This window comes from Chironomus tepperi, unplaced genomic scaffold, assembly GCF_022539635.2.
Source record: "Chironomus tepperi strain 1889 unplaced genomic scaffold, CSIRO-AGI_Ctep_v1 contig_176, whole genome shotgun sequence".
NCBI classification, from domain to species: domain Eukaryota; kingdom Metazoa; phylum Arthropoda; class Insecta; order Diptera; family Chironomidae; genus Chironomus; species Chironomus tepperi.
Window position 1 is genome coordinate 416,480 of NW_027226298.1, and position 24,952 is coordinate 441,431.

The window sequence follows — 24,952 nt, forward strand, 5'->3', positions numbered from 1 at the left end:
TAAAAAGTGATTAATTCTTTTTTCTAACAAGAGAAATGAATCATGAAACGTAAAAATGAATCATAATCAGCTGACGCAACTTCACATCTCGCCCTTAATACGGCAATATAAAGTGCTCCAGCGAACATGATGTGCTGTTTGCGAATGCCATTAAAAATATCTAGGTGGAATTCTGGACCAAAGATTCTTGATATTAATGATTATTAGTGATTCAACCCTCAGTAACCAAACTCATTAAAAGTTGCCTAAAAGCTACTCGAAAGCTACTAAAACGAAACCGAATAAAGAACGTTTCTCAAAAATGAACAATTTTCGGAATTTGCATTGGTTAAATCACATTGGATGTAAATCCCCCATTGTAATAAGTGAACAGTCCTTTCCTAGAATCATTCATTAGTTCCCAAAACTAGTAAACATCAATTATTTGCAATATACTGCTTAGCATTTCTATTTAAACACATCGTCACATCTACAGACCAGAGCTTGAAGTTGACTTGAATTTTGCATAGAGTTGAGTCGAATTGAGTCGATACAAAATCCAAGTAGACTTCGAGCTCCGCTACAAACTAATAGAAATACTGATCAATGCTGTAAAAATACTGGAAAATACGCTATCCATATTTATTTTGTGATAACCTAGTTTCGTTATTATTATTATGTTTTGCAACATGAAAACAAATTATTTGGAGGATAATTTTGTGAACAGTAAGGAATGGATCATCTTAGGATGTGTGAGACATTGGAATGTTTATGATATTAAGGTATCAATAGTAACTAAAGACAGTCTTATTGATATAACCCAGAATGAACCATATTTGATGTAATATTAACATCTGGAATTACAAAGATATTTGTTCCTCACAGTCAATCCAGATGGCTTTTTCATGGACAAATTCATGGAATCAATTGAGCTTCAAATCTAGTTTTTTTTTTGGGTTTATCCCCAAGGAGTTCCTAGAAACTCAGAAAATAAATCTCTTGAACCGAGTCCAAATAACTTTTGAAAGTCACCTTATTCATGATCCATAGCTTACTGTTCGGTAGCTTATTTACCAATAACATTATTACCCTCTTTAATTTGTTACTTAAATATTTTGTAAAGCTAATTTACTTAAAAAGACACTAATTTGTGACTTATTACTTATTTTTTATAACAGTAAATGAAAGAAAGTTTATTCTTTCCATTCCTTTTCATAAAGATGCCAAGATAAATACGAAAAAATTATTGAGGACGGCAGAAGTTAAATAAAAAAAAAGTTGTCGAGAGAAATACACAAAAGAAGTTTTTTTGGATGAAAGTTGAGCGGAATTACTTTATCACGATTAATTTTTTCAGGTTTGATTGTTTTGGAATTGATTTTACTTCCTGGATTTAAAGACAAATGATTTTTATTTGCGGAACTGACTGTGTAGTGCTTGATTTTATTGTCATATTGACATCCAGTGGAGATTTCGTGCTTATGACTTTGAAAAGGGCAAATCTTGATGGATATTCCAACATGCCTTACAATAAAGTCTTAGTCCTCAAGCCTAACACATCCTCAATCCTATTCTACACCAGGATTAATCAATGTACTTAAAAATTCATGGAAATTGCCATCGAAGACAAGAATCTAACCTTAAGACTCAACAAAACAGCACTTAATATTCAATTTTTATTATCCCAGGAACTGCATAGATTTAAAATGTCAAATATTATCCAGCTTTGAATTCATACGACGTATAAAGTCAAGGATATCTCAATTAAGTGCTATGTCCATAAAATTACAAGTATATAAATCGCATCACTTTCTACATTATCAAAACTTTCACTGCTTCTCGATATTAAGATATTCAAAAAAGTCGAGTTCCTTAACCCTGAAGGGTCTTCTTCCACAAGATCTGATAAGTTCTTTGAAATATTTTGCAGCATCTCCATCAATACTTTGATACTTTATTTCCTTCAAATTCTTCAAACTTCGTATAGAAAATTCAAGTAGTTGTTTACTCAGTTGTCGTATCTTATAAGAAACTATGTTTGGTGCCGCTTGTAAAAACAGAAAGGCATGTAGTGAGGATGACAAATAAAAGTCAATCTCTTCTACATTCGAATTTTCACGTAAATCAAATGAATGCAGTTCCTCATAAAAATTACAGTCAATCACAAACAGCTTCTTAAATTTCACCAATCCATTCCATATATCCACAACAACACTTTTATCACGACATCCCATCATGTTAAGACTCTCAAGACATCTCTGGGATTTAATAAATTTAATAAAATTCTGCTTTGCATGACGCGGTGTATTTTGAAAATTAGTCGTAAAAGTAATATGTCTCAGTTTCTGTGTGACCTTCGACGAGATATCGTACACAAACAACTTTTCAAGATGAAGAAGCCAAAGATTCCTGATTTGTTGATTTTTTGACAGGAACTCACTAATTATATTATTATGGCACAAAAATTCATCGTCGCATGAATAAAGTTCTGAGCTTAATATTACAGATTCCAGCAATTTATTATCACCCAAAAATATTGAGAATGCTGATCGATTCGTAAATGAGCAGTGAAGCTTAGTTAATTTTGGGAAATTAATTGTAATCATGCGATTTGCATTTTTCGTCGATATATCACCAGTCTGAAGATATTCAACTGTATCAGCGAATGAGCTCATAAAATTGACATACTCAATATGCTCAACTTCTTTATCACTTGTGTCATTAATCCAGACATTTTTCACATCAAAATAATTTAGAATCACTGATAATTCCTCATAATAGCCGCGCGGTGCAATCTTAAAATTCTCATAATGCCTTGAACTTTGATTTAATGCATTCACTTGTATGCTTGGACGATCTATACGACAAGTTATTTTCCGCATACACAATCGACTACTTCCGATAATTTGATTCCATAATTTTGACACTAATGTTATTCGTCTGATGTCATGTGTATCAAAATGTTGAAAAATTAACGGATTTATATCCTCGGTAAGTATCTTAAGTGGATCTCTCATCACAACGAGGCACGAATTAAAACTGATCTAAAAAAAGTTTGTCTCAGACTGAGAAAATAAAAATACTGAGACACAGACAAGCAAACGTGCTGTTATTTTTTTGATGATGTCAGTACAGCAAATGAAGAGAACGGCGAGAGTAGAACGGCCGATGAAGATATACAAACGTGTTTTTTTTTCGGCAACAGATGATCAGCTATTATGCAGTATTTATGTTTTCAATATTCTCTGGCTTGTTTTTGTTGTGATTTATTTTTGTTGGAACTAACTCAATACTAGCGCAGCTATTGTTAAGTCACAATAGATTTAGAATATTACCGTCACATCCGATTGATAAAACTAGAATAAATGAGTATAAAGCTGTTTAAAGGAGAGAGAATATGTGTGTCATAATATACAGCAAGTCAACTAACGGTAATTGTATTAAAGTTCGAGGAAAGACCTTGAATCTATTGCGAATGTCCAATCATGCAGTATAAGTATTACCTTACTTAACAAGCTTATTGATTAGTACTTTAATAAAATTGTTAACCTTTTTTTCAATAAATTTCAAGTGCGATAAAAAATTTTCACTGCCGCAACTTCCAACAAAACTGAATCACGACTTTTTAAGCTTTTTCGTCTATTGCAAATGTCCAGAAAACTTTCAACTACCTACAAAGTAATGACTTTTTCGTGTGGTCGTTAAGTACATAAAGTCGTTCATGAAATGTATTAATACTATAGAACCACACCAGAACAAAGTTCAGGCACATACATTAACATCAATTTTGACGTATAAGGAGAATGATGTACACAGTGAGGAACACGAAACTGATGTAATGACTTAAAATTTATAATTTATTAATTTATAAAAATTTCATTTGATTTGATTTCATGGTAGCATTGGTTTGTTGTAGCTATGGACATGAAGATGTATTTGGGAAATTCACATATGAAACATTTATTAACCTTTTTAGTGTGCTGGTATGAAAAGTAATTTGCAGCTGTTGTTAGACCATTTTTATTTTGTTTTTGTAAAGTAATTGGCTTCAATGTAGTTTTCTAATTTTTTATGGATATTTTTAAGGGGTTTTGTTGAAGGTAAGCAGTAAAAGTTAAAGTAGTAGTAATATTTGGATTGGATATGCTACAGATTAGCTGAAGGCATCAGTTAAAATATAGTATATGCAGAGCTCGAAGTTGAGTCGATTCAAGACGTGAAAACTGCAATAAATCTCAAAAATATTCCAGTACCTCTTGACATGATTTTTGAAATTCCTTTGGATTTCCCTAAGCAACCTTTTTTGTGCCTTGATGATTAACCTTGACCAAACCGAACACGGCATGTAGCTAATGGCATTTCATCTCATCACTGCCCTACATTAATCATTAACTGTTCCTAAGGTTCCTGGCCCTGAGTGGTGAGAATTCCAAACAGCTTGCGGAAAGAAGCTTAGCAAGTAACTATAGACAGGACAGCGATGGCATTGTGACTTATTTCGGATACTTGAACATTTCCAAGCATTGACTCAACTGGAATTAATCATACAAATTGAATCGTCTCCATATTCTACTTAAAATTAGGGTTGGGCAAATTCGTATACGTATATATACGTATACAAATATACGTATATTTTATACGTATATATACGTATATGTATACGTATACAGATTTTTCAAAAATTTCCGTTACATATCAAAAGTCATAAAAGTTGGTAATTATAACAATAATTTTAGTAACAAATTGAACATCATTGAAATTGAAACTGTTATAATGTTATGTTCCATACAAAATGTTATTAGAAAGCTTAAAATTGTCAAAAAGTAAAATTTTTGTAACGGTCGAAAAAATTCAAACTTTCAACAAAAATTTGTAGACTTATTTAGAAAATTTGTTAATTTTTACCATTATTCATAACTTAAGGACATTCAAATGCTACTGGTTGTGAGAAAACAATGTAATAACCACTTTTGACTTCTAATTTGAGCATTTAAGATCATTTTTAACAAAATAAATAACGTATTTTTTCGAATTTGAAAAATCTGTATACGTATACATATACGTATATATACGTATATTACGATATACGTATATACGATATTCTACATTATAAAGTTTGATGCCAATCCCTTCCATTTTTTAGAAATAATAAACATCCAAAATAGCTTTGACCTGATTAATAAGAATTAAAATCTCATTTATTTAGAACTTTTAAATTTTATTTTCTTCGATGTCTTTACAATTGTATTCCATATATGTTGAGGAAAGAAGTAAAGTTTCAAGTCTACTGGAATGTTTCGATAGTATATACTAACTCTTGTATCACCATCTCCTTGAATTTTGCCTTTTTGTGATTCATGAGCCAAGTAGTCAATTGTGAAGATCAAGTGCAATAGAAATATGAATGCAGTAATCAATGCTCCGACACTTTGGACACGATTATTAAGGAAAAATGGATGTTCGTATTCTTGCTTCTCAGACAGCCATGGAAGATGTTCGTCTATTTCGACGAGAACCATAGTCCATATCGATGAAAAAATGAATAACACGAATCCTACTAATGCTGTAGCTCCTTCGATGTAGTAGTTGAATGCTCCAGTCGATTGATAAGTTATTGCAAGGATTGAAATCAGAATGAAGCTTGTAAATGTTCCACAAAACATAACATCATGAGGATAATTATCTTTCGTTCCAAATACGCAGTATAAATGAGATGCCAAGCATGCACAACTAGCAATGCCCTCCAGGTATCTTATCATCAGGAAAACCTTAAAATTCGATGGCTTCTTCATCGATGAAAACCTTTATTTTTGTAAACAAACTGAGAATTTCAAATGTCAAAGTTAACTATGACTACCTAATTTAACAAAAATAAATTTTTTTCTTTGGAAATTAAAATTGGTCGCCCTAAAAAGGACGGTTTATAGATGTCAGAATGTATTATTGATGAATTTAAGCTTTCTTTGATTCGGTCTTCTTTGGCAACAAGACAGCTTGGATGTTTGGTAAGACACCACCTTGTGCGATTGTGACTCCGGACAAAAGTTTGTTCAATTCTTCGTCATTACGGATGGCCAATTGCAAGTGACGTGGGATAATTCTTGTCTTTTTGTTGTCACGAGCAGCATTTCCTGCCAATTCAAGAACTTCAGCAGCCAAATATTCCATGACGGCAGCTAAATATACTGGAGCTCCAGCACCAACACGTTCACCATAGTTTCCTTTACGGAGAAGACGATGGATACGACCAACTGGGAATTGTAATCCAGCACGGCTTGAACGTGACTTTGCCTTTGCCTTAACTTTGCCTCCTTTACCACGGCCAGACATTTTTTCAATAGTTTATTTGATTTGTTTTGTACGAGAAAGTTTAAGAACCAAAGATGATTCGATACTGAGTTGAATATTGAGAATTATTCTGGTATTTATACTATTTTTGTGAGCGGGAAACATGAGGGGCGTGGCCTATGCTACCTGGGGAGAGAAATTGTATATAAAGAGAGCGAAAAGTGTGTCGAGTATATCAGTTGTATTCTGAATTTCATTCAAAACACTTCATAAAAAATGGCACCACCAAAAACAAGCGGAAAAGCTGCAAAGAAAGCCGGAAAGGCACAAAAAGCAATCTCAAAGGATGACAAGAAGAAGAGACGTCATAAGCGTAAAGAATCATACGCAATCTACATCTTCAAAGTCTTGAAACAAGTTCACCCAGACACTGGAGTCTCATCAAAGGCAATGAGCATCATGAACAGTTTCGTCAATGACATCTTCGAACGTATTGCTGCTGAAGCCTCACGATTGGCTCACTACAACAAACGCTCAACAATCACAAGTCGCGAGATCCAAACTGCTGTTCGTTTACTCTTGCCTGGTGAATTGGCCAAGCACGCTGTCTCAGAAGGAACAAAAGCCGTCACCAAATACACATCATCCAAATAAACTGCTTTCTATCCAGCATCGCATAACTTCAAATGGTCTTTTTCAAGACCGCAAAATATTTTATGAAAAAGAGAAAGATTTTAATCAAATCAGACTGACTACTTGTTCTACTTCTTTTCTAGGTACGCAATAAATTGTTGATAATAAAATTAGCTATAAATGAATCTCTGTATGTACTTTAAATTATTGTAGGTTAATTAAATTATGATTGAATAAATAAATTTACAAAAATCTACACTAATTTCTGAATTTTAATTTTATTCATTTCCAGACTAGATATTCTTATATGAGAAAATGTTCTTTGTTCTTGATACTTCTGATGACTCATTAGTCTTGCCTACATAGTTAACTTTAATCCATATTCTAACTCAAATTTGAAATTTTATAATAAAATTAATTAAATTAACTAAAATGATTTGGAATATGAAATTTCATTGAGATACAAAATTTGGACTCATTTCAGCCTTGATCTAAAAAATTCCTTATATCCATTTCATATAGTCTGCTCAGTCAACGAATCTGACATTTTGTATGAAGAATTTTATAAATTAATTTAAATTATATTGGAAGTTCCAATTTGTCAAAATTTAATTTAATTTAACTAAATTAACAAATTTCTACAATTTGGCACCAAATTAAATTTTATGAGACATTGGTAAGTTAAAGTTAAATCCATAAAATTTTATCGCATAAATTTTCAAGCACTGAGTGCTCAACATTATTTCAGTTGATACCAATTTTTACTTAATTTAATTAATATTTTGAGATTTTTGACTTAATTTTATGAATCTACAATAAATAAACTTTAATTAAGTGAAAATTTCATGAAAATAGCTCAAGCGGTTCCAAAGTTATTGACGATTAATTAAAGAAATTTCTGAAATTTCTCACAAATTTTAACTTTAACAGCTGTTTTTTTGACATTGTTAATTTAATTAAGGAAATTTAAAATCATCATTTGTGAGATTTTTCATTGTAAAATAAGATTCGAAAAAGTTTTTAAATCGCTTAGTTAAAGTTTATGAAATAATTAACAATTTTTGAGATCGACGCAGAAGTTTACGAGGGAAAATTTTCCAACAAAAATTGAGCGCGAGGCTTCGTTTCCATTCACATATCATAGTTGAGGGACCCTCACATTTCTGTATTTCTCATAACATTTTCAATTTGAAAATTATTTTTAAACAAGTTTTAATCAAGAGAAATAAAAAATAAAAAATAAAAATGTCTGACGCAGCAGTAGAAGTCGCACCAGCAGCAGCAGTTCCAGTTGCTTCACCAGCAAAAGCAAAGAAGGAGAAGAAACCAAAATCTGACAAGCCAAGTAAACCAAAGGCACCAAGAACTCATCCACCAGTCAGTGATATGATTAATAATGCAGTCAAGACATTGAAAGAACGAGGTGGTTCATCAGTCCAGGCCATCAAGAAATTCCTTGTAGCCCAATAAAAGTTGATACTGACAAATTGTCACCATTCATCAAGAAATACTTGAAATCAGCAGTTGAAAAGGGACAATTGTTGCAAACAAAAGGCAAAGGAGCATCAGGATCATTCAAGTTGCCAGTTGCAGCCAAGAAAGAAAAGGTTGTAAAGAAGGTCGCCAAGAAGGTTACTGAGAAGAAGACAAAGAAGGCCGCTGCCAAGCCAAAGAAGGCTGGTGAGAAGAAAGTAGTCAAGAAGACAATTGCCAAGAAGCCAAAAGCTGCTTCAGCCACAAAGATCAAGAAGCCAGTTGCAAAGACAACAAAGAAACCAGCAGCAGCAAAGCCACACTCTTAGAAAAAAATTTAATAATTTGTTATTAAAACGTAATTGATAAAGGTTTTAGTAAAAAATTTTATTAAACCATTTATTAAAATTTAATAAAATTTACTAAAGTTTTTCAGCATTTTGTGCTGTTATAGGTTTCTTATCAAAAAATACAAAATTCGCCCTTTATATACTTCATAAACCTATGCAGAAATGACTGTTACAAGTATGATGTTAATTCTCATATAAAGTCATATAAAATGTTAATTCCATGCGACAAAAATGGTGTCAAATGTTCCTTTCTTTCATGAACCTTGAGAAATGATCTCAGTTATGTCTCCACAAGCACTTTAATGTTTGCAAACCTCATTAAAAAGGTTTATTTTTTTTGAAAAATTTTTACAAAATTTTACTAATTTCTTACTAAAACTTTCGAACAAATTTAATAAAAATTAATAAAAATACATCTTACTAACATATTATTAAAATTTAGTAAAAAAGTTATTAAAATTTTATGAAAAAAAAATTAAATTTTAATAAAAGTTAGTAAGATTAATATTTATTAACTTTTATTAAACTTTTTCATACATTTTTAGTAAAAGTTATTAACTTTTTTCTATGAGTGCAGCAGCAGCCAAAAAGGCAGCACCAAAAGCAAAAGCTGCACCAAAACCAAAAGCCACTAAGCCAAAAGCTGAAGCCAAGCCAAAGAAGGCAGCAGCACCAAAAGCAAAGAAGCCAGCAGCAGAGAAGAAGCCAAAAGCTGCCAAAAAACCAGCAGCAAAGAAAGCATAAATTTGACAACATTTAATATTTATATTTTAATAGCTGATATTCAGCAATCAACTCCAAATAGTCCTTTTCAGGACTACAAAATCTCATTCCAAAAAGAAAAATCAAATTTTAATTACAATTTATAGCTTAACTTAAGGTTTTAGTGCCATCAATAAAGATTCTGTGATATTTCCTCAAACTATGTCATTTTAAGACTTGTATTCTAAATTTGTATGTCCGTATTCAGAATAGTCATGGACTTATTTGTGAGAATTTCCAAGTGACGCCGTCATGGACGCCATTTTAGAAGCCATCATGGCATCATTTTGTTTTATATGAAGGTATATGCATTAAGATGTATGGAAATGATTCAAGACTTAAATTTTAAGGAAGTAGAGTATGACAAAGTAAGGCTGAGATCATAAAATTGACTAAAAATAATTTTCTTTTCATGTTAATATTTTTGGTGGTCTTGAAAAAGACCGTTCAAATGATAAATGAAGGATGTAGGAATGAATTTATGCACGTTCACCACGGATACGACGAGCAAGTTGGATGTCCTTTGGCATAATTGTGACACGCTTGGCATGGATGGCGCACAAGTTTGTATCTTCGAATAATCCGACGAGGTAAGCTTCAGATGCTTCTTGTAAAGCCATGACTGCTGATGATTGGAAACGCAAGTCAGTCTTGAAGTCTTGAGCGATTTCACGAACAAGACGTTGGAATGGCAATTTACGGATCAACAATTCAGTTGATTTTTGGTAACGACGGATTTCACGAAGAGCGACGGTACCTGGACGATAACGATGTGGCTTCTTAACTCCTCCGGTTGCTGGTGCTGATTTACGAGCAGCCTTTGTTGCCAATTGTTTACGTGGTGCTTTTCCACCAGTTGATTTACGAGCTGTCTGCTTTGTACGAGCCATTATATTTTTGAGGTTTTACTTTCCTTTTTGAAATACAAACGAGAAATGATGCGAGTGCGAGAATTGAGTTCCCTTTATATATGATTCTTATGGCGCGAACATGTATTTGTGTGGTGGGGAGAGAGCAATTCAGGGGAAATGAGAAAATTTCGATGAATTTACTGAATATCAGTTAATTTAATTAATCAAATATTTGGAAGTAGATTCAAACAGTTTAGTATTGCTTAGTTCTTCAAATTCAGGATTAATAAAGTTAATGAAATTCTGTCAAATGAGAGAAATTGACGTAATAATGATGAGAGAGGGGAAGGTGAGAGAATGTATATAAAGAGAGTGAATTTCATGCATTGGCATCATTCAAGTTTCACCGTTTGTCGTGTAAACAAGTAAGAATATACTAAAAATACAAAATGACTGGACGAGGTAAAGGAGGCAAAGGTTTAGGAAAAGGAGGCGCAAAGCGTCATCGTAAAGTTCTTCGTGATAACATCCAAGGAATCACAAAGCCAGCTATCCGTCGTTTAGCACGTCGTGGTGGTGTCAAGCGTATCTCAGGCTTGATCTATGAAGAAACCCGTGGTGTTTTGAAAGTTTTCTTGGAAAATGTCATCCGTGATGCAGTCACATACACTGAACACGCCAAGAGAAAGACAGTCACAGCTATGGATGTTGTCTATGCATTGAAACGCCAAGGACGTACTCTCTACGGTTTCGGAGGTTAAATTCCTTACTCCATCATCATCAACAACTTATATCAAATGGTCTTTTTCAAGACCGAAATTTAAATTTACAAAGAAAATTATTTTTATTTACTCCTCATGCCTTCTCCTATATCTATAAAGTTTCTCTTTTCAAGTACCTGAATAAATTATATTACTTTTATATTTTACTACTAATTTTTCGAAATTCAACTTATAATTCATATTTTCGAAAGTTCGTCCGAAAAATTGTAAATGTTGAAAAATGAAATGAATTTTTATGAAAATGTAGATTTAAACGCTATTTCAGCTTGTACTGGAAGTTTTGGATCTGATTCCTTATGCGTAATATTTCATTATCCTTACAATAGTTGTTGATGATTGTAAAGAAGAGAACAAATGACGACAATTCGCAAAGTTATGAGAGTCATAAACATTTAATGGAATTTAATTCTGATTTACAGCAGTACCACTTTTTCCGAATGTCAATCCTTAAAGATTTCTGATGTATGATTTCTAATGCTTGATGGGTTAGTTTGGTGAAGCATGGTATATATTATTACATTATTCTGCTTTGCATATTAACTTATGTTTAGTACATATTCATGGCTGTCTCTTCTGATTTTGCATGTATAATTCACATTATTACGAATTATTGTTATTATTCAGCTTTTTAAATAGACTATTTTAAAATTTAAGTCGCAAAAAGAATTATATTTTTAAGAAAAATGCTCTGTAAGTTATCAGGCAAGCATAAACATTTTTGTTTGTCTATTTTCTCTTATATTATATGAGATTTGTATTATATTATTTTAAGCATATTAAATACGTAATTCTGATTTTAGATGTGTTATTTAAATGATTCAACATATTTCGAATAAATTTTATTAAATAAATCCTAAAATTTAAATAATTTCAAATTATGACGAATAAAAATTAGTTTTTCTTTGGAAATTAAGTTGGTCGCCCTAAAAAGGACGGTTTATAGATGTCAGAATGTATTATTGATGAATTTAAGCTTTTTTTGATTCGGTCTTCTTTGGCAACAAGACAGCTTGGATGTTTGGTAAGACACCACCTTGTGCGATTGTGACTCCGGACAAAAGTTTGTTCAATTCTTCGTCATTACGGATGGCCAATTGCAAGTGACGTGGGATAATTCTTGTCTTTTTGTTGTCACGAGCAGCATTTCCTGCCAATTCAAGAACTTCAGCAGCCAAATATTCCATGACGGCAGCTAAATATACTGGAGCTCCAGCACCAACACGTTCACCATAGTTTCCTTTACGGAGAAGACGATGGATACGACCAACTGGGAATTGTAATCCAGCACGGCTTGAACGTGACTTTGCCTTTGCCTTAACTTTGCCTCCTTTACCACGGCCAGACATTTTTTCAATAGTTTATTTGATTTGTTTTGTACGAGAAAGTTTAAGAACCAAAGATGATTCGATACTGAGTTGAATATTGAGAATTATTCTGGTATTTATACTATTTTTGAGAGCGGGAAACATGAGAGGCGTGGCCTATGCTACCTGGGGAGAGAAATTGTATATAAAGAGAGCGAAAAGTGTGTCGAGTATATCAGTTGTATTCTGAATTTCATTCAAAACACTTCATAAAAAATGGCACCACCAAAAACAAGCGGAAAAGCTGCAAAGAAAGCCGGAAAGGCACAAAAAGCAATCTCAAAGGATGACAAGAAGAAGAGACGTCATAAGCGTAAAGAATCATACGCAATCTACATCTTCAAAGTCTTGAAACAAGTTCACCCAGACACTGGAGTCTCATCAAAGGCAATGAGCATCATGAACAGTTTCGTCAATGACATCTTCGAACGTATTGCTGCTGAAGCCTCACGATTGGCTCACTACAACAAACGCTCAACAATCACAAGTCGCGAGATCCAAACTGCTGTTCGTTTACTCTTGCCTGGTGAATTGGCCAAGCACGCTGTCTCAGAAGGAACAAAAGCCGTCACCAAATACACATCATCCAAATAAACTGCTTTCTATTCATGCATCGCATAACTTCAAATGGTCTTTTTCAAGACCGCAAAATATTTTATGAAAAAGAAAAGATTTTAATCAAATCAGACTGACTACTTGTTCTACTTATTTTCTAGATACGCAATAAACTGTTGATAATAAAATTAGCTATAAATGAATCTGTGTATATACTTCAAATTATTCTAGGTTAATTAAATTATGATTGAATAAATAAATTCTCAAAAATCTAAAAAAATTTCTGGCTCTTAATTTAAAATTCATTTCCAGGCTCAAAATTCTTATATGAGAAAATTTTCTTTGTTCTTGATACTTTTGATGACGCATTTGCTTTGCCTACATAGATTTTTCTAATCACATGTCTGTCTTGATTGTGAAAATTTAGTTAAATTAATTAAAAATGTTTCTTCGAAAGAAATTTCGTCGTAATATAAAATTTGGACTCAGTTTAGCCTTGATATACAAAATTCTTCATATCCATTTCATACAGTCTGCTCAGTCATTGAATGTGACATTTTGTATGAAGAATTTTATAAATTAATTTAATTTATATTGGAACTTTTAATTTGTCAAAATTTAATTTAATTTAACTAAATTAACAAATTTCTACAATTTGGCACCAAATTAAATTTTATGAGACATTGGTAAGTTAAAGTTAAATCCATAAAATTTTATCGCATAAATTTTCAAGCACTGAGTGCTCAACATTATTTCAGTTGATACCAATTTTTACTTAATTTAATTAATATTTTGAGATTTTTGACTTAATTTTATGAATCTACAATAAATAAACTTTAATTAAGTGAAAATTTCATGAAAATAGCTCAAGCGGTTCCAAAGTTATTGACGATTAATTAAAGAAATTTCTGAAATTTCTCACAAATTTTAACTTTAACAGCTGTTTTTTTGACATTGTTAATTTAATTAAGGAAATTTAAAATCATCATTTGTGAGATTTTTCATTGTAAAATAAGATTCGAAAAAGTTTTTAAATCGCTTAGTTAAAGTTTATGAAATAATTAACAATTTTTGAGATCGACGCAGAAGTTTACGAGGGAAAATTTTCCAACAAAAATTGAGCGCGAGGCTTCGTTTCCATTCACATATCATAGTTGAGGGACCCTCACATTTCTGTATTTCTCATAACATTTTCAATTTGAAAATTATTTTTAAACAAGTTTTAATCAAGAGAAATAAAATAAAAAATCAAAATGTCTGACGCAGCAGTAGAAGTCGCACCAGCAGCAGCAGTTCCAGTTGCTTCACCAGCAAAAGCAAAGAAGGAAAAGAAACCAAAATCTGACAAGCCAAGTAAACCAAAGGCACCAAGAACTCATCCACCAGTCAGTGATATGATTAATAATGCAGTCAAGACATTGAAAGAACGAGGTGGTTCATCAGTCCAGGCCATCAAGAAATTCCTTGTAGCCCAATACAAAGTTGATACTGACAAATTGTCACCATTCATCAAGAAATACTTGAAATCAGCAGTTGAAAAGGGACAATTGTTGCAAACAAAAGGCAAAGGAGCATCAGGATCATTCAAGTTGCCAGTTGCAGCCAAGAAAGAAAAGGTTGTAAAGAAGGTCGCCAAGAAGGTTACTGAGAAGAAGCCAAAGAAGGCCGCTGCCAAGCCAAAGAAGGCTGGTGAGAAGAAAGTAGTCAAGAAGACAATTGCCAAGAAGCCAAAAGCTGCTTCAGCCACAAAGATCAAGAAGCCAGTTGCAAAGACCACAAAGAAACCAGCAGCAGCAAAGCCAGCAGCAGCCAAAAAGGCAGCACCAAAAGCAAAAGCTGCACCAAAACCAAAAGCCGCTAAACCTAAAGCTGAAGCCAAGCCAAAGAAGGCAGCAGCACCAAAAGCAAAGAAGCCAGCAGCAGAGAAGAAGCCAAAAGCTGCCAAAAAACCAGCAGCAAAGAAAGCATAAATTTGACAACATTTAATATTTATATTTTAATAGCTGATATTCAGCAATCACCTCAAAATAGTCCTTTTCAGGACTACAAAATCTCATTCCAAAAAGAAAAATCAAATTTTAATTACAATTTATAGCTTAACTTAAGGTTTTAGTGTCATTAATAAAGATTCTGTGATATTTCCTCAAACTATGTCATTTTAAGACTTGCATGCTTAATTTGTACATCCGTATTCTGAATAGTCATGGACTTATCTGTGGGAATTTCAAAGTGACGCTATCATGGACGCCATTTTAAATACCATCATGGCATCATTTTGTTTTATATGAAAGTGCATGTATTAAGATTTAGGAATATGATTCGAGAATGTAATTTTAAGGAACTAGAATATGCATATGCTAAGGCAAAGTAAGGCTGAGATCATAAAATTGACTAAAAATAATTTTCTTTTCATGTTAATATTTTTGGTGGTCTTGAAAAAGACCGTTCAAATGAGAAATGAAGGATGTTGTAGGAATGAGTTTATGCACGTTCACCACGGATACGACGAGCAAGTTGGATGTCCTTTGGCATAATTGTGACACGCTTGGCATGGATGGCGCACAAGTTTGTATCTTCGAATAATCCGACGAGGTAAGCTTCAGATGCTTCTTGTAAAGCCATGACTGCTGATGATTGGAAACGCAAGTCAGTCTTGAAGTCTTGAGCGATTTCACGAACAAGACGTTGGAATGGCAATTTACGGATCAACAATTCAGTTGATTTTTGGTAACGACGGATTTCACGAAGAGCGACGGTACCTGGACGATAACGATGTGGCTTCTTAACTCCTCCGGTTGCTGGTGCTGATTTACGAGCAGCCTTTGTTGCCAATTGTTTACGTGGTGCTTTTCCACCAGTTGATTTACGAGCTGTCTGCTTTGTACGAGCCATTATATTTTTGAGGTTTTACTTTCCTTTTTGAAATACAAACGAGAAATGATGCGAGTGCGGCAATTGAGTTCCCTTTATATATGATTCTTATGGCGCGAACATGTATATGTGTGGTGGGGAGAGACAAATTCAGGGGAAATGAGACAACTTCAATGATTTTGCTGAAGATCAGTTAATTTAATTAATCAAATAATTGGGAATAGCTTGAATAAGTTTCGTACTTTTTGATTCTTCAAATTTAGGATTAAGAAAGTTAATGAAATTTGGTGAAATGAGAGAAATTGATGTAAAAATGATGAGAGAGGGGAAGGTGAGAGAATGTATATAAAGAGAGTGAATTTCATGCATTGGCATCATTCAAGTTTCACCGTTTGTCGTGTAAACAAGTAAGAATATACTAAAAATACAAAATGACTGGACGAGGTAAAGGAGGCAAAGGTTTAGGAAAAGGAGGCGCAAAGCGTCATCGTAAAGTTCTTCGTGATAACATCCAAGGAATCACAAAGCCAGCTATCCGTCGTTTAGCACGTCGTGGTGGTGTCAAGCGTATCTCAGGCTTGATCTATGAAGAAACCCGTGGTGTTTTGAAAGTTTTCTTGGAAAATGTCATCCGTGATGCAGTCACATACACTGAACACGCCAAGAGAAAGACAGTCACAGCTATGGATGTTGTCTATGCATTGAAACGCCAAGGACGTACTCTCTACGGTTTCGGAGGTTAAATTTCTTTCTACATCATCATCAACAACTTATATCAAATGGTCTTTTTCAAGACCGAAATTTAAATTCTTAAAGAAAATTATTTTTATTTACTAGTCATGCCTTCCTATGCATCAATTAAAGTTTCTATTTCTTAGTACCTGAATAAAATATATTACTTATATTTGACTACTTAATTCTTCGAAATTCAACAGCTTTTAATTCTTATTTTCGAAAATTCGTCCGAAAAATTGAAAATATTAAAAAATGAAATGAAGGAATTTTATAATATGAATATTTTGAGTTTATCAAGAATACAGCAAATAATGTAATTTCAATATTGATGTGTTGTAGCCAATTGGTAACTCATTTTTAGGTTCGATATTAAAGTAAGTTCTCGTTCAAATTATTCAGTCAGAAATAATGCATAAATGTCCGTTCCATACAAGCATTTTAAATTGAATTTTTAGCTCTCGTATTTATTCTCTATCTAACTACATCACTAATGACCTGTTCTAACAAATCATGTTTCCCATAACTAAACTATTTCACATGATTACGAAATGTTGCTGTTATATGATTTCATAAATAAACTATATTAAAAATTTAAGTCGCAATATATTATATTTTTTAGGAAAATGCTCTGTAAGTTATCAGGCAAGCATAAAAACTTCCTTTCTTTTGTCTCTCATATTATATGAGATTTGTATTATATTATTTTTAGCATATTAAATACGTAATTCTGATTTTAGATGTGTAATTTAGATGATTCAACATATTTCGAATAAATTTTATTAAATAAATCCTAAAACGTAAAATGATTTTAAATTATGACGTAAAAATTAGTTTTTCTTTGGAAATTAAGTTGGTCGTCCTAAAAAGGACGGTTTATAGATGTCAGAATGTATTGTTGATGAATTTAAGCTTTCTTTGATTCGGTCTTCTTTGGCAACAAGACGGCTTGGATGTTTGGTAAGACACCACCTTGTGCGATTGTGACTCCGGACAAAAGTTTGTTCAATTCTTCGTCATTACGGATGGCCAATTGCAAGTGACGTGGGATAATTCTTGTCTTTTTGTTGTCACGAGCAGCATTTCCTGCCAATTCAAGAACTTCAGCAGCCAAATATTCCATGACGGCAGCTAAATATACTGGAGCTCCAGCACCAACACGTTCACCATAGTTTCCTTTACGGAGAAGACGATGGATACGACCAACTGGGAATTGTAATCCAGCACGGCTTGAACGTGACTTTGCCTTTGCCTTAACTTTGCCTCCTTTACCACGGCCAGACATTTTTTCAATAGTTTATTTGATTTGTTTTGTACGAGAAAGTTTAAGAACCAAAGATGATTCGATACTGAGTTGAATATTGAGAATTATTCTGGTATTTATACTATTTTAGAGAGCGGGAAACATGAGGGGCGCGGCCTATGCTACCTGGGGAGAGAAATTGTATATAAAGAGAGCGAAAAGTGTGTCGAGTATATCAGTTGTATTCTGAATTTCATTCAAAACACTTCATAAAAAATGGCACCACCAAAAACAAGCGGAAAAGCTGCAAAGAAAGCCGGAAAGGCACAAAAAGCAATCTCAAAGGATGACAAGAAGAAGAGACGTCATAAGCGTAAAGAATCATACGCAATCTACATCTTCAAAGTCTTGAAACAAGTTCACCCAGACACTGGAGTCTCATCAAAGGCAATGAGCATCATGAACAGTTTCGTCAATGACATCTTCGAACGTATTGCTGCTGAAGCCTCACGATTGGCTCACTACAACAAACGCTCAACAATCACAAGTCGCGAGATCCAAACTGCTGTTCGTTTACTCTTGCCTGGTGAATTGGCCAAGCACGCTGTCTCAGAAGGAACAAAAGCCGTCACCAAATACACATCATCCAAATAAACTGCTTTCTATTCATGCATCGCATAACTTCAAATGGTCTTTTTCAAGACCGCAAAATATTTTATGAAAAAGAGAAAGATTTTAATCAAATCAGACTGACTACTTGTTCTACTTATTTTCTAGATACGCAATAAACTGTTGATAATAAAATTAAGCTATAACTGAATCTGTGTATATCCTTTAAATTATTGTAGGTTAATTAAATTTTGGTTGAATAAATAAATTTACTAAAATCGAAACAAATTTCTGAATTTTGATTCTATTCATTTACAGACTTAAAATTATTATATGAGAAATTGTTCTTTGTTCTTGATAGTTCTGATGACGCATTTGACTTGTCTAGGTAATTTTCCTTAATCACATGTCTGACTTAATTGTGAAAATTTACAGATAACTTAGTTAAATTAACTTAAATTTATTGAAATATGAAATTTCCTCTCAATATAAAATTTGGACTCGATTCAGCCTTGATATACACAATTCTTTATATCCATTTCATATAGTCTGCTCAGTCATTGAATGTGACATTTTGTATGAAGAATTTTATAAATTAATTTAATTTATATTGGAACTTTTAATTTGTCAAAATTTAATTTAATTTAACTAAATTAACAAATTTCTACAATTTGGCACCAAATTAAATTTTATGAGACATTGGTAAGTTAAAGTTAAATCCATAAAATTTTATCGCATAAATTTTCAAGCACTGAGTGCTCAACATTATTTCAGTTGATACCAATTTTTACTTAATTTAATTAATATTTTGAGAATTTTGACTTAATTTTATGAATCTACAATAAATAAACTTTAATTAAATGAAAATTTCATGAAAATAGCTCAAGCGGTTCCAAAGTTATTGACGATTAATTAAAGAAATTTCTGAAATTTCTCACAAATTTTAACTTTAACAGCTGTTTTTTTGACATTGTTAATTTAATTAAGGAAATTTAAAATCATCATTTGTGAGATTTTTCATTGTAAAATAAGATTCGAAAAAGTTTTGAAATCGCTTAGTTAAAGTTTATGAAATAATTAACAATTTTTGAGATCGACGCAGAAGTTTACGAGGGAAAATTTTCCAACAAAAATTGAGCGCGAGGCTTCGTTTCCATTCACATATCATAGTTGAGGGACCCTCACATTTCTGTATTTCTCATAACATTTTCAATTTGAAAATTATTTTTAAACAAGTTTTAATCAAGAGAAATAAAATAAAAAATCAAAATGTCTGACGCAGCAGTAGAAGTCGCACCAGCAGCAGCAGTTCCAGTTGCTTCACCAGCAAAAGCAAAGAAGGAGAAGAAACCAAAATCTGACAAGCCAAGTAAACCAAAGGCACCAAGAACTCATCCACCAGTCAGTGATATGATTAATAATGCAGTCAAGACATTGAAAGAACGAGGTGGTTCATCAGTCCAGGCCATCAAGAAATTCCTTGTAGCCCAATACAAAGTTGATACTGACAAATTGTCACCATTCATCAAGAAATACTTGAAATCAGCAGTTGAAAAGGGACAATTGTTGCAAACAAAAGGCAAAGGAGCATCAGGATCATTCAAGTTGCCAGTTGCAGCCAAGAAAGAAAAGGTTGTAAAGAAGGTCGCCAAGAAGGTTACTGAGAAGAAGCCAAAGAAGGCCGCTGCCAAGCCAAAGAAGGCTGGTGAGAAGAAAGTAGTCAAGAAGACAATTGCCAAGAAGCCAAAAGCTGCTTCAGCCACAAAGATCAAGAAGCCAGTTGCAAAGACCACAAAGAAACCAGCAGCAGCAAAGCCAGCAGCAGCCAAAAAGGCAGCACCAAAAGCAAAAGCTGCACCAAAACCAAAAGCCGCTAAGCCAAAAGCTGAAGCCAAGCCAAAGAAGGCAGCAGCACCAAAAGCAAAGAAGCCAGCAGCAGAGAAGAAGCCAAAAGCTGCCAAAAAACCAGCAGCAAAGAAAGCATAAATTTGACAACATTTAATATTTATATTTTAATAGCTGATATTCAGCAATCACCTCAAAATAGTCCTTTTCAGGACTACAAAATCTCATTCCAAAAAGAAAAATCAAATTTTAATTACAACTTACAGCTTAAATTAAGGTTCAGTTCATTAAATAAAGATTCTGTGATATTTCCTCAAATTATGTCATTTTAAGACTTGCATGCTAAATTTGTACATCAATATTCTGAATAATCATGGACTTATCTGTGGGAATTTATAAGTGACGCCGTCATGGACGCCATTTTAAAAGCCATCGTGGCATCATTTTGATTTATTTGAAGGTATATGTATCAAAATATATGGAAATGATTCAAGAATGAAATTTTATGGAACTTGAATATAGATATGCTACGGCAAAGTAAGGCTGAGATCATAAAATTTACTAAAAATAATTTTCTTTTCATGTTAATATTTTTGGTGGTCTTGAAAAAGACCGTTCAAATGAGAAATGAAGGATGTAGGAATGAATTTATGCACGTTCACCACGGATACGACGAGCAAGTTGGATGTCCTTTGGCATAATTGTGACACGCTTGGCATGGATGGCGCACAAGTTTGTATCTTCGAATAATCCGACGAGGTAAGCTTCAGATGCTTCTTGTAAAGCCATGACTGCTGATGATTGGAAACGCAAGTCAGTCTTGAAGTCTTGAGCGATTTCACGAACAAGACGTTGGAATGGCAATTTACGGATCAACAATTCAGTTGATTTTTGGTAACGACGGATTTCACGAAGAGCGACGGTACCTGGACGATAACGATGTGGCTTCTTAACTCCTCCGGTTGCTGGTGCTGATTTACGAGCAGCCTTTGTTGCCAATTGTTTACGTGGTGCTTTTCCACCAGTTGATTTACGAGCTGTCTGCTTTGTACGAGCCATTATATTTTTGAGGTTTTACTTTCCTTTTTGAAATACAAACGAGAAATGATGCGAGTGCGAGAATTGAGTTCCCTTTATATATGATTCTTATGGCGCGAACATGTATATGTGTGGTGGGGAGAGACAAATTCAGGGGAAATGAGACAACTTCGATGATTTTGCTGAATATCAGTTAATTTAACTAATCAAATATTTGGAAACAGATCCAAAAAGTTTAGTGCTGCTTAGTTCAATAAATTTGGAATGAAGAAAGTTAATGAAATTTTGTCAAATGAGAGAAATTGATGTAAAAATGATGAGAGAGGGGAAGGTGAGAGAATGTATATAAAGAGAGTGAATTTCATGCATTGGCATCATTCAAGTTTCACCGTTTGTCGTGTAAACAAGTAAGAATATACTAAAAATACAAAATGACTGGACGAGGTAAAGGAGGCAAAGGTTTAGGAAAAGGAGGCGCAAAGCGTCATCGTAAAGTTCTTCGTGATAACATCCAAGGAATCACAAAGCCAGCTATCCGTCGTTTAGCACGTCGTGGTGGTGTCAAGCGTATCTCAGGCTTGATCTATGAAGAAACTCGTGGTGTTTTGAAAGTTTTCTTGGAAAATGTCATCCGTGATGCAGTCACATACACTGAACACGCCAAGAGAAAGACAGTCACAGCTATGGATGTTGTCTATGCATTGAAACGCCAAGGACGTACTCTCTACGGTTTCGGAGGTTAAATTCCTTACTCCATCATCATCAACAACTTATATCAAATGGTCTTTTTCAAGACCGAAATTTAAATTTACAAAGAAAATTATTTTTATTTACTGCTCATGCATTCCTTTGAATCAATAATAGATTCTCTTTCTTAATACCTGAATAAAATATATTGCTTTTATATTTGACTATCCATTTTTCGAAATTCAACTGCTTTTAATTAATATTTTCGAAAATTCGTCCAAAAATTGAAAATATTGGAAAACGAAATGAAGGAATTCATGAAATCTTGAAATCTATGATTAGAGCGCAATTTGAGTCTGTTAATCTATATTATGAATTAGCCAAATTGTAACTCTTTTTTATGTTCGGTCTCAATGCCAGTTCTAGTTTCAATTATTCATTCAGTATTAACGCGTCCAGCTCCGTTTCATTGAAGCCTTTTATGTGAATTTACGGCTCTCGTTTCTATTCTCTTTCTAACTAAATTATACAACTACTAATATTTCTTAGTTTCCATAATTAAACTACTAAACGAGTATATTTCATATGTGTTCGAAATATGGTTGTTATGTGATTTCATAAACAAACTATATTTAAATTTAAGTCGCAAAAAGATACTTTTGAGAAAAATGCTCTGTAAGTTATCAGGCAAGCATAAACAATTTTGTTTCTTTTGTCTCTTATATTATACGAAATTTGTATTATATTATTTTTAGAATATCAAATACGTGATTGTAAATTATATTACTTAGATGACTAATATGCTTCGAATAAATTTTATTAACTAAAACCTAAAAAAGTTAAATGAATTTCAAATGATGACGTAAAAATTAGTTTTTCTTTGGGAATTAAGTTGGTCGCCCTAAAAAGGACGGTTTATAGATGTCAGAATGTAATGTTGATGAATTTAAGCTTTCTTTGATTCGGTCTTCTTTGGCAACAAGACGGCTTGGATGTTTGGTAAGACACCACCTTGTGCGATTGTGACTCCGGACAAAAGTTTGTTCAATTCTTCGTCATTACGGATGGCCAATTGCAAGTGACGTGGGATAATTCTTGTCTTTTTGTTGTCACGAGCAGCATTTCCTGCCAATTCAAGAACTTCAGCAGCCAAATATTCCATGACGGCAGCTAAATATACTGGAGCTCCAGCACCAACACGTTCACCATAGTTTCCTTTACGGAGAAGACGATGGATACGACCAACTGGGAATTGTAATCCAGCACGGCTTGAACGTGACTTTGCCTTTGCCTTAACTTTGCCTCCTTTACCACGGCCAGACATTTTTTCAATAGTTTATTTGATTTGTTTTGTACGAGAAAGTTTAAGAACCAAAGATGATTCGATACTGAGTTGAATATTGAGAATTATTCTGGTATTTATACTATTTTTGAGAGCGGGAAACATGAGGGCGTGGCTTATGCTACCTGGGGAGAGAAATTGTATATAAAGAGAGCGAAAAGTGTGTCGAGTATATCAGTTGTATTCTGAATTTCATTCAAAACACTTCATAAAAAATGGCACCACCAAAAACAAGCGGAAAAGCTGCAAAGAAAGCCGGAAAGGCACAAAAAGCAATCTCAAAGGATGACAAGAAGAAGAGACGTCATAAGCGTAAAGAATCATACGCAATCTACATCTTCAAAGTCTTGAAACAAGTTCACCCAGACACTGGAGTCTCATCAAAGGCAATGAGCATCATGAACAGTTTCGTCAATGACATCTTCGAACGTATTGCTGCTGAAGCCTCACGATTGGCTCACTACAACAAACGCTCAACAATCACAAGTCGCGAGATCCAAACTGCTGTTCGTTTACTCTTGCCTGGTGAATTGGCCAAGCACGCTGTCTCAGAAGGAACAAAAGCCGTCACCAAATACACATCATCCAAATAAACTGCTTTCTATTCATGCATCGCATAACTTCAAATGGTCTTTTTCAAGACCGCAAAATATTTTATGAAAAAGAGAAAGATTTTAATCAAATCAGACTGACTACTTGTTCTACTTATTTTCTAGATACGCAATAAACTGTTGATAATAAAATTAGCTATAAATGAATCTGTGTATATACTTTAAATTATTCTAGGTTAATTAAATTATTATTGAATAAATAAATTTACTAAAATCCAAATATATTTCTGAATTTTAATTTTATTCATTTCCAGACTTGATATTCTTATATGAGAAAATGTTCTTTGTTCTTGATATTTCTGATGACGCATTTGGCTTGCCTACAAAATTTACTTAAATAATTATTCTGACTTAATTTTGAATATTTTCAGATAAATTAAAGTTATTGAGAAATGAAATTCCTCGCAATATCAAATTTGGACTAAGTTCAGCCTTGATACACAAAATTCCTTACATCCATTTCATATCGTCTGCTCAGTCATTGAATGTGACATTTTGTATGAAGAATTTTATAAATTAATTTAATTCATATTGGAACTTTTAATTTGTCAAAATTTAATTTAATTTAACTAAATTAACAAATTTCTACAATTTGGCACCAAATTAAATTTTATGAGACATTGGTAAGTTAAAGTTAAATCCATAAAATTTTATCGCATAAATTTTCAAGCACTGAGTGTTCAACATTATTTCAGTTGATTTCAATTTTTACTTAATTTAATTAATATTTTGAGATTTTTGACTTAATTTTATGAATCTACAATAAATAAACTTTAATTAAGTGAAAATTTCATGAAAATAGCTCAAGCGGTTCCAAAGTTATTGACGATTAATTAAAGAAATTTCTGAAATTTCTCACAAATTTTAACTTTAACAGCTGTTTTTTGACATTGTTAATTTAATTAAGGAAATTTAAAATCATCATTTGTGAGATTTT

The 24,952-nt window shown here is 33.1% G+C and overlaps 16 protein-coding genes and 1 pseudogene across 16 annotated transcripts; 10 read left to right on the plus strand and 7 right to left on the minus strand.

Annotated features, from left to right (window-relative positions):
* Positions 1-5,880: 5,880 nt before the first annotated feature.
* On the minus strand, positions 5,881-6,363 carry LOC139089275 (histone H2A). The gene has a single exon (XM_070638755.1). The coding sequence runs from the start codon at positions 6,307-6,309 to the stop codon at positions 5,932-5,934; it is 378 nt and encodes a 125-aa protein (XP_070494856.1). The 5' UTR covers positions 6,310-6,363; the 3' UTR covers positions 5,881-5,931.
* A 131-nt stretch (positions 6,364-6,494) lies between these two features.
* On the plus strand, positions 6,495-7,052 carry LOC139089227 (histone H2B). Its single transcript, XM_070638700.1, has one exon. It carries the CDS (start codon positions 6,544-6,546, stop codon positions 6,919-6,921), a length of 378 nt encoding a protein of 125 aa, XP_070494801.1. The 5' UTR covers positions 6,495-6,543; the 3' UTR covers positions 6,922-7,052.
* A 1,043-nt stretch (positions 7,053-8,095) lies between these two features.
* Positions 8,096-9,548, plus strand: LOC139089228 (histone H1B-like; annotated as a pseudogene).
* Positions 9,549-9,954: 406 nt separating this feature from the next.
* LOC139089219 (histone H3) lies at positions 9,955-10,403 on the minus strand. Its single transcript, XM_070638691.1, has one exon. The coding sequence runs from the start codon at positions 10,373-10,375 to the stop codon at positions 9,965-9,967; it is 411 nt and encodes a 136-aa protein (XP_070494792.1). The 5' UTR covers positions 10,376-10,403; the 3' UTR covers positions 9,955-9,964.
* A 345-nt stretch (positions 10,404-10,748) lies between these two features.
* On the plus strand, positions 10,749-11,155 carry LOC139089237 (histone H4). Its single transcript, XM_070638708.1, has one exon. The coding sequence runs from the start codon at positions 10,786-10,788 to the stop codon at positions 11,095-11,097; it is 312 nt and encodes a 103-aa protein (XP_070494809.1). The 5' UTR covers positions 10,749-10,785; the 3' UTR covers positions 11,098-11,155.
* Positions 11,156-12,008: 853 nt separating this feature from the next.
* Positions 12,009-12,518, minus strand: LOC139089235 (histone H2A). The gene has a single exon (XM_070638707.1). The coding sequence runs from the start codon at positions 12,462-12,464 to the stop codon at positions 12,087-12,089; it is 378 nt and encodes a 125-aa protein (XP_070494808.1). The 5' UTR covers positions 12,465-12,518; the 3' UTR covers positions 12,009-12,086.
* A 132-nt stretch (positions 12,519-12,650) lies between these two features.
* Positions 12,651-13,142, plus strand: LOC139089234 (histone H2B). The gene has a single exon (XM_070638706.1). It carries the CDS (start codon positions 12,699-12,701, stop codon positions 13,074-13,076), a length of 378 nt encoding a protein of 125 aa, XP_070494807.1. The 5' UTR covers positions 12,651-12,698; the 3' UTR covers positions 13,077-13,142.
* Positions 13,143-14,241: 1,099 nt separating this feature from the next.
* LOC139089233 (histone H1B-like) lies at positions 14,242-15,088 on the plus strand. The gene has a single exon (XM_070638705.1). The coding sequence runs from the start codon at positions 14,291-14,293 to the stop codon at positions 15,005-15,007; it is 717 nt and encodes a 238-aa protein (XP_070494806.1). The 5' UTR covers positions 14,242-14,290; the 3' UTR covers positions 15,008-15,088.
* A 430-nt stretch (positions 15,089-15,518) lies between these two features.
* LOC139089220 (histone H3) lies at positions 15,519-16,027 on the minus strand. The gene has a single exon (XM_070638692.1). It carries the CDS (start codon positions 15,927-15,929, stop codon positions 15,519-15,521), a length of 411 nt encoding a protein of 136 aa, XP_070494793.1. The 5' UTR covers positions 15,930-16,027.
* A 275-nt stretch (positions 16,028-16,302) lies between these two features.
* On the plus strand, positions 16,303-16,709 carry LOC139089241 (histone H4). Its single transcript, XM_070638712.1, has one exon. The coding sequence runs from the start codon at positions 16,340-16,342 to the stop codon at positions 16,649-16,651; it is 312 nt and encodes a 103-aa protein (XP_070494813.1). The 5' UTR covers positions 16,303-16,339; the 3' UTR covers positions 16,652-16,709.
* A 759-nt stretch (positions 16,710-17,468) lies between these two features.
* LOC139089240 (histone H2A) lies at positions 17,469-17,979 on the minus strand. Its single transcript, XM_070638711.1, has one exon. It carries the CDS (start codon positions 17,923-17,925, stop codon positions 17,548-17,550), a length of 378 nt encoding a protein of 125 aa, XP_070494812.1. The 5' UTR covers positions 17,926-17,979; the 3' UTR covers positions 17,469-17,547.
* Positions 17,980-18,111: 132 nt separating this feature from the next.
* Positions 18,112-18,679, plus strand: LOC139089239 (histone H2B). Its single transcript, XM_070638710.1, has one exon. It carries the CDS (start codon positions 18,160-18,162, stop codon positions 18,535-18,537), a length of 378 nt encoding a protein of 125 aa, XP_070494811.1. The 5' UTR covers positions 18,112-18,159; the 3' UTR covers positions 18,538-18,679.
* Positions 18,680-19,713: 1,034 nt separating this feature from the next.
* LOC139089238 (histone H1B-like) lies at positions 19,714-20,559 on the plus strand. Its single transcript, XM_070638709.1, has one exon. The coding sequence runs from the start codon at positions 19,762-19,764 to the stop codon at positions 20,476-20,478; it is 717 nt and encodes a 238-aa protein (XP_070494810.1). The 5' UTR covers positions 19,714-19,761; the 3' UTR covers positions 20,479-20,559.
* A 368-nt stretch (positions 20,560-20,927) lies between these two features.
* Positions 20,928-21,426, minus strand: LOC139089221 (histone H3). The gene has a single exon (XM_070638693.1). It carries the CDS (start codon positions 21,394-21,396, stop codon positions 20,986-20,988), a length of 411 nt encoding a protein of 136 aa, XP_070494794.1. The 5' UTR covers positions 21,397-21,426; the 3' UTR covers positions 20,928-20,985.
* A 343-nt stretch (positions 21,427-21,769) lies between these two features.
* LOC139089248 (histone H4) lies at positions 21,770-22,176 on the plus strand. The gene has a single exon (XM_070638718.1). The coding sequence runs from the start codon at positions 21,807-21,809 to the stop codon at positions 22,116-22,118; it is 312 nt and encodes a 103-aa protein (XP_070494819.1). The 5' UTR covers positions 21,770-21,806; the 3' UTR covers positions 22,119-22,176.
* Positions 22,177-22,926: 750 nt separating this feature from the next.
* Positions 22,927-23,440, minus strand: LOC139089247 (histone H2A). Its single transcript, XM_070638717.1, has one exon. The coding sequence runs from the start codon at positions 23,384-23,386 to the stop codon at positions 23,009-23,011; it is 378 nt and encodes a 125-aa protein (XP_070494818.1). The 5' UTR covers positions 23,387-23,440; the 3' UTR covers positions 22,927-23,008.
* A 179-nt stretch (positions 23,441-23,619) lies between these two features.
* On the plus strand, positions 23,620-23,997 carry LOC139089192 (histone H2B). The gene has a single exon (XM_070638657.1). The coding sequence runs from the start codon at positions 23,620-23,622 to the stop codon at positions 23,995-23,997; it is 378 nt and encodes a 125-aa protein (XP_070494758.1).
* Positions 23,998-24,952: the final 955 nt, after the last annotated feature.

Excerpts from the sequence above, each read along its gene's own strand:
- LOC139089275 (XM_070638755.1), bottom strand. The coding sequence starts at position 6,309 with ATGTCTGGCCGTGGTAAAGGAGGCAAAGTTAAGGCAAAGGCAAAGTCA.
- LOC139089227 (XM_070638700.1), top strand. The coding sequence starts at position 6,544 with ATGGCACCACCAAAAACAAGCGGAAAAGCTGCAAAGAAAGCCGGAAAG.
- LOC139089219 (XM_070638691.1), bottom strand. The coding sequence starts at position 10,375 with ATGGCTCGTACAAAGCAGACAGCTCGTAAATCAACTGGTGGAAAAGCA.
- LOC139089237 (XM_070638708.1), top strand. The coding sequence starts at position 10,786 with ATGACTGGACGAGGTAAAGGAGGCAAAGGTTTAGGAAAAGGAGGCGCA.
- LOC139089235 (XM_070638707.1), bottom strand. The coding sequence starts at position 12,464 with ATGTCTGGCCGTGGTAAAGGAGGCAAAGTTAAGGCAAAGGCAAAGTCA.
- LOC139089234 (XM_070638706.1), top strand. The coding sequence starts at position 12,699 with ATGGCACCACCAAAAACAAGCGGAAAAGCTGCAAAGAAAGCCGGAAAG.
- LOC139089233 (XM_070638705.1), top strand. The coding sequence starts at position 14,291 with ATGTCTGACGCAGCAGTAGAAGTCGCACCAGCAGCAGCAGTTCCAGTT.
- LOC139089220 (XM_070638692.1), bottom strand. The coding sequence starts at position 15,929 with ATGGCTCGTACAAAGCAGACAGCTCGTAAATCAACTGGTGGAAAAGCA.
- LOC139089241 (XM_070638712.1), top strand. The coding sequence starts at position 16,340 with ATGACTGGACGAGGTAAAGGAGGCAAAGGTTTAGGAAAAGGAGGCGCA.
- LOC139089240 (XM_070638711.1), bottom strand. The coding sequence starts at position 17,925 with ATGTCTGGCCGTGGTAAAGGAGGCAAAGTTAAGGCAAAGGCAAAGTCA.
- LOC139089239 (XM_070638710.1), top strand. The coding sequence starts at position 18,160 with ATGGCACCACCAAAAACAAGCGGAAAAGCTGCAAAGAAAGCCGGAAAG.
- LOC139089238 (XM_070638709.1), top strand. The coding sequence starts at position 19,762 with ATGTCTGACGCAGCAGTAGAAGTCGCACCAGCAGCAGCAGTTCCAGTT.
- LOC139089221 (XM_070638693.1), bottom strand. The coding sequence starts at position 21,396 with ATGGCTCGTACAAAGCAGACAGCTCGTAAATCAACTGGTGGAAAAGCA.
- LOC139089248 (XM_070638718.1), top strand. The coding sequence starts at position 21,807 with ATGACTGGACGAGGTAAAGGAGGCAAAGGTTTAGGAAAAGGAGGCGCA.
- LOC139089247 (XM_070638717.1), bottom strand. The coding sequence starts at position 23,386 with ATGTCTGGCCGTGGTAAAGGAGGCAAAGTTAAGGCAAAGGCAAAGTCA.
- LOC139089192 (XM_070638657.1), top strand. The coding sequence starts at position 23,620 with ATGGCACCACCAAAAACAAGCGGAAAAGCTGCAAAGAAAGCCGGAAAG.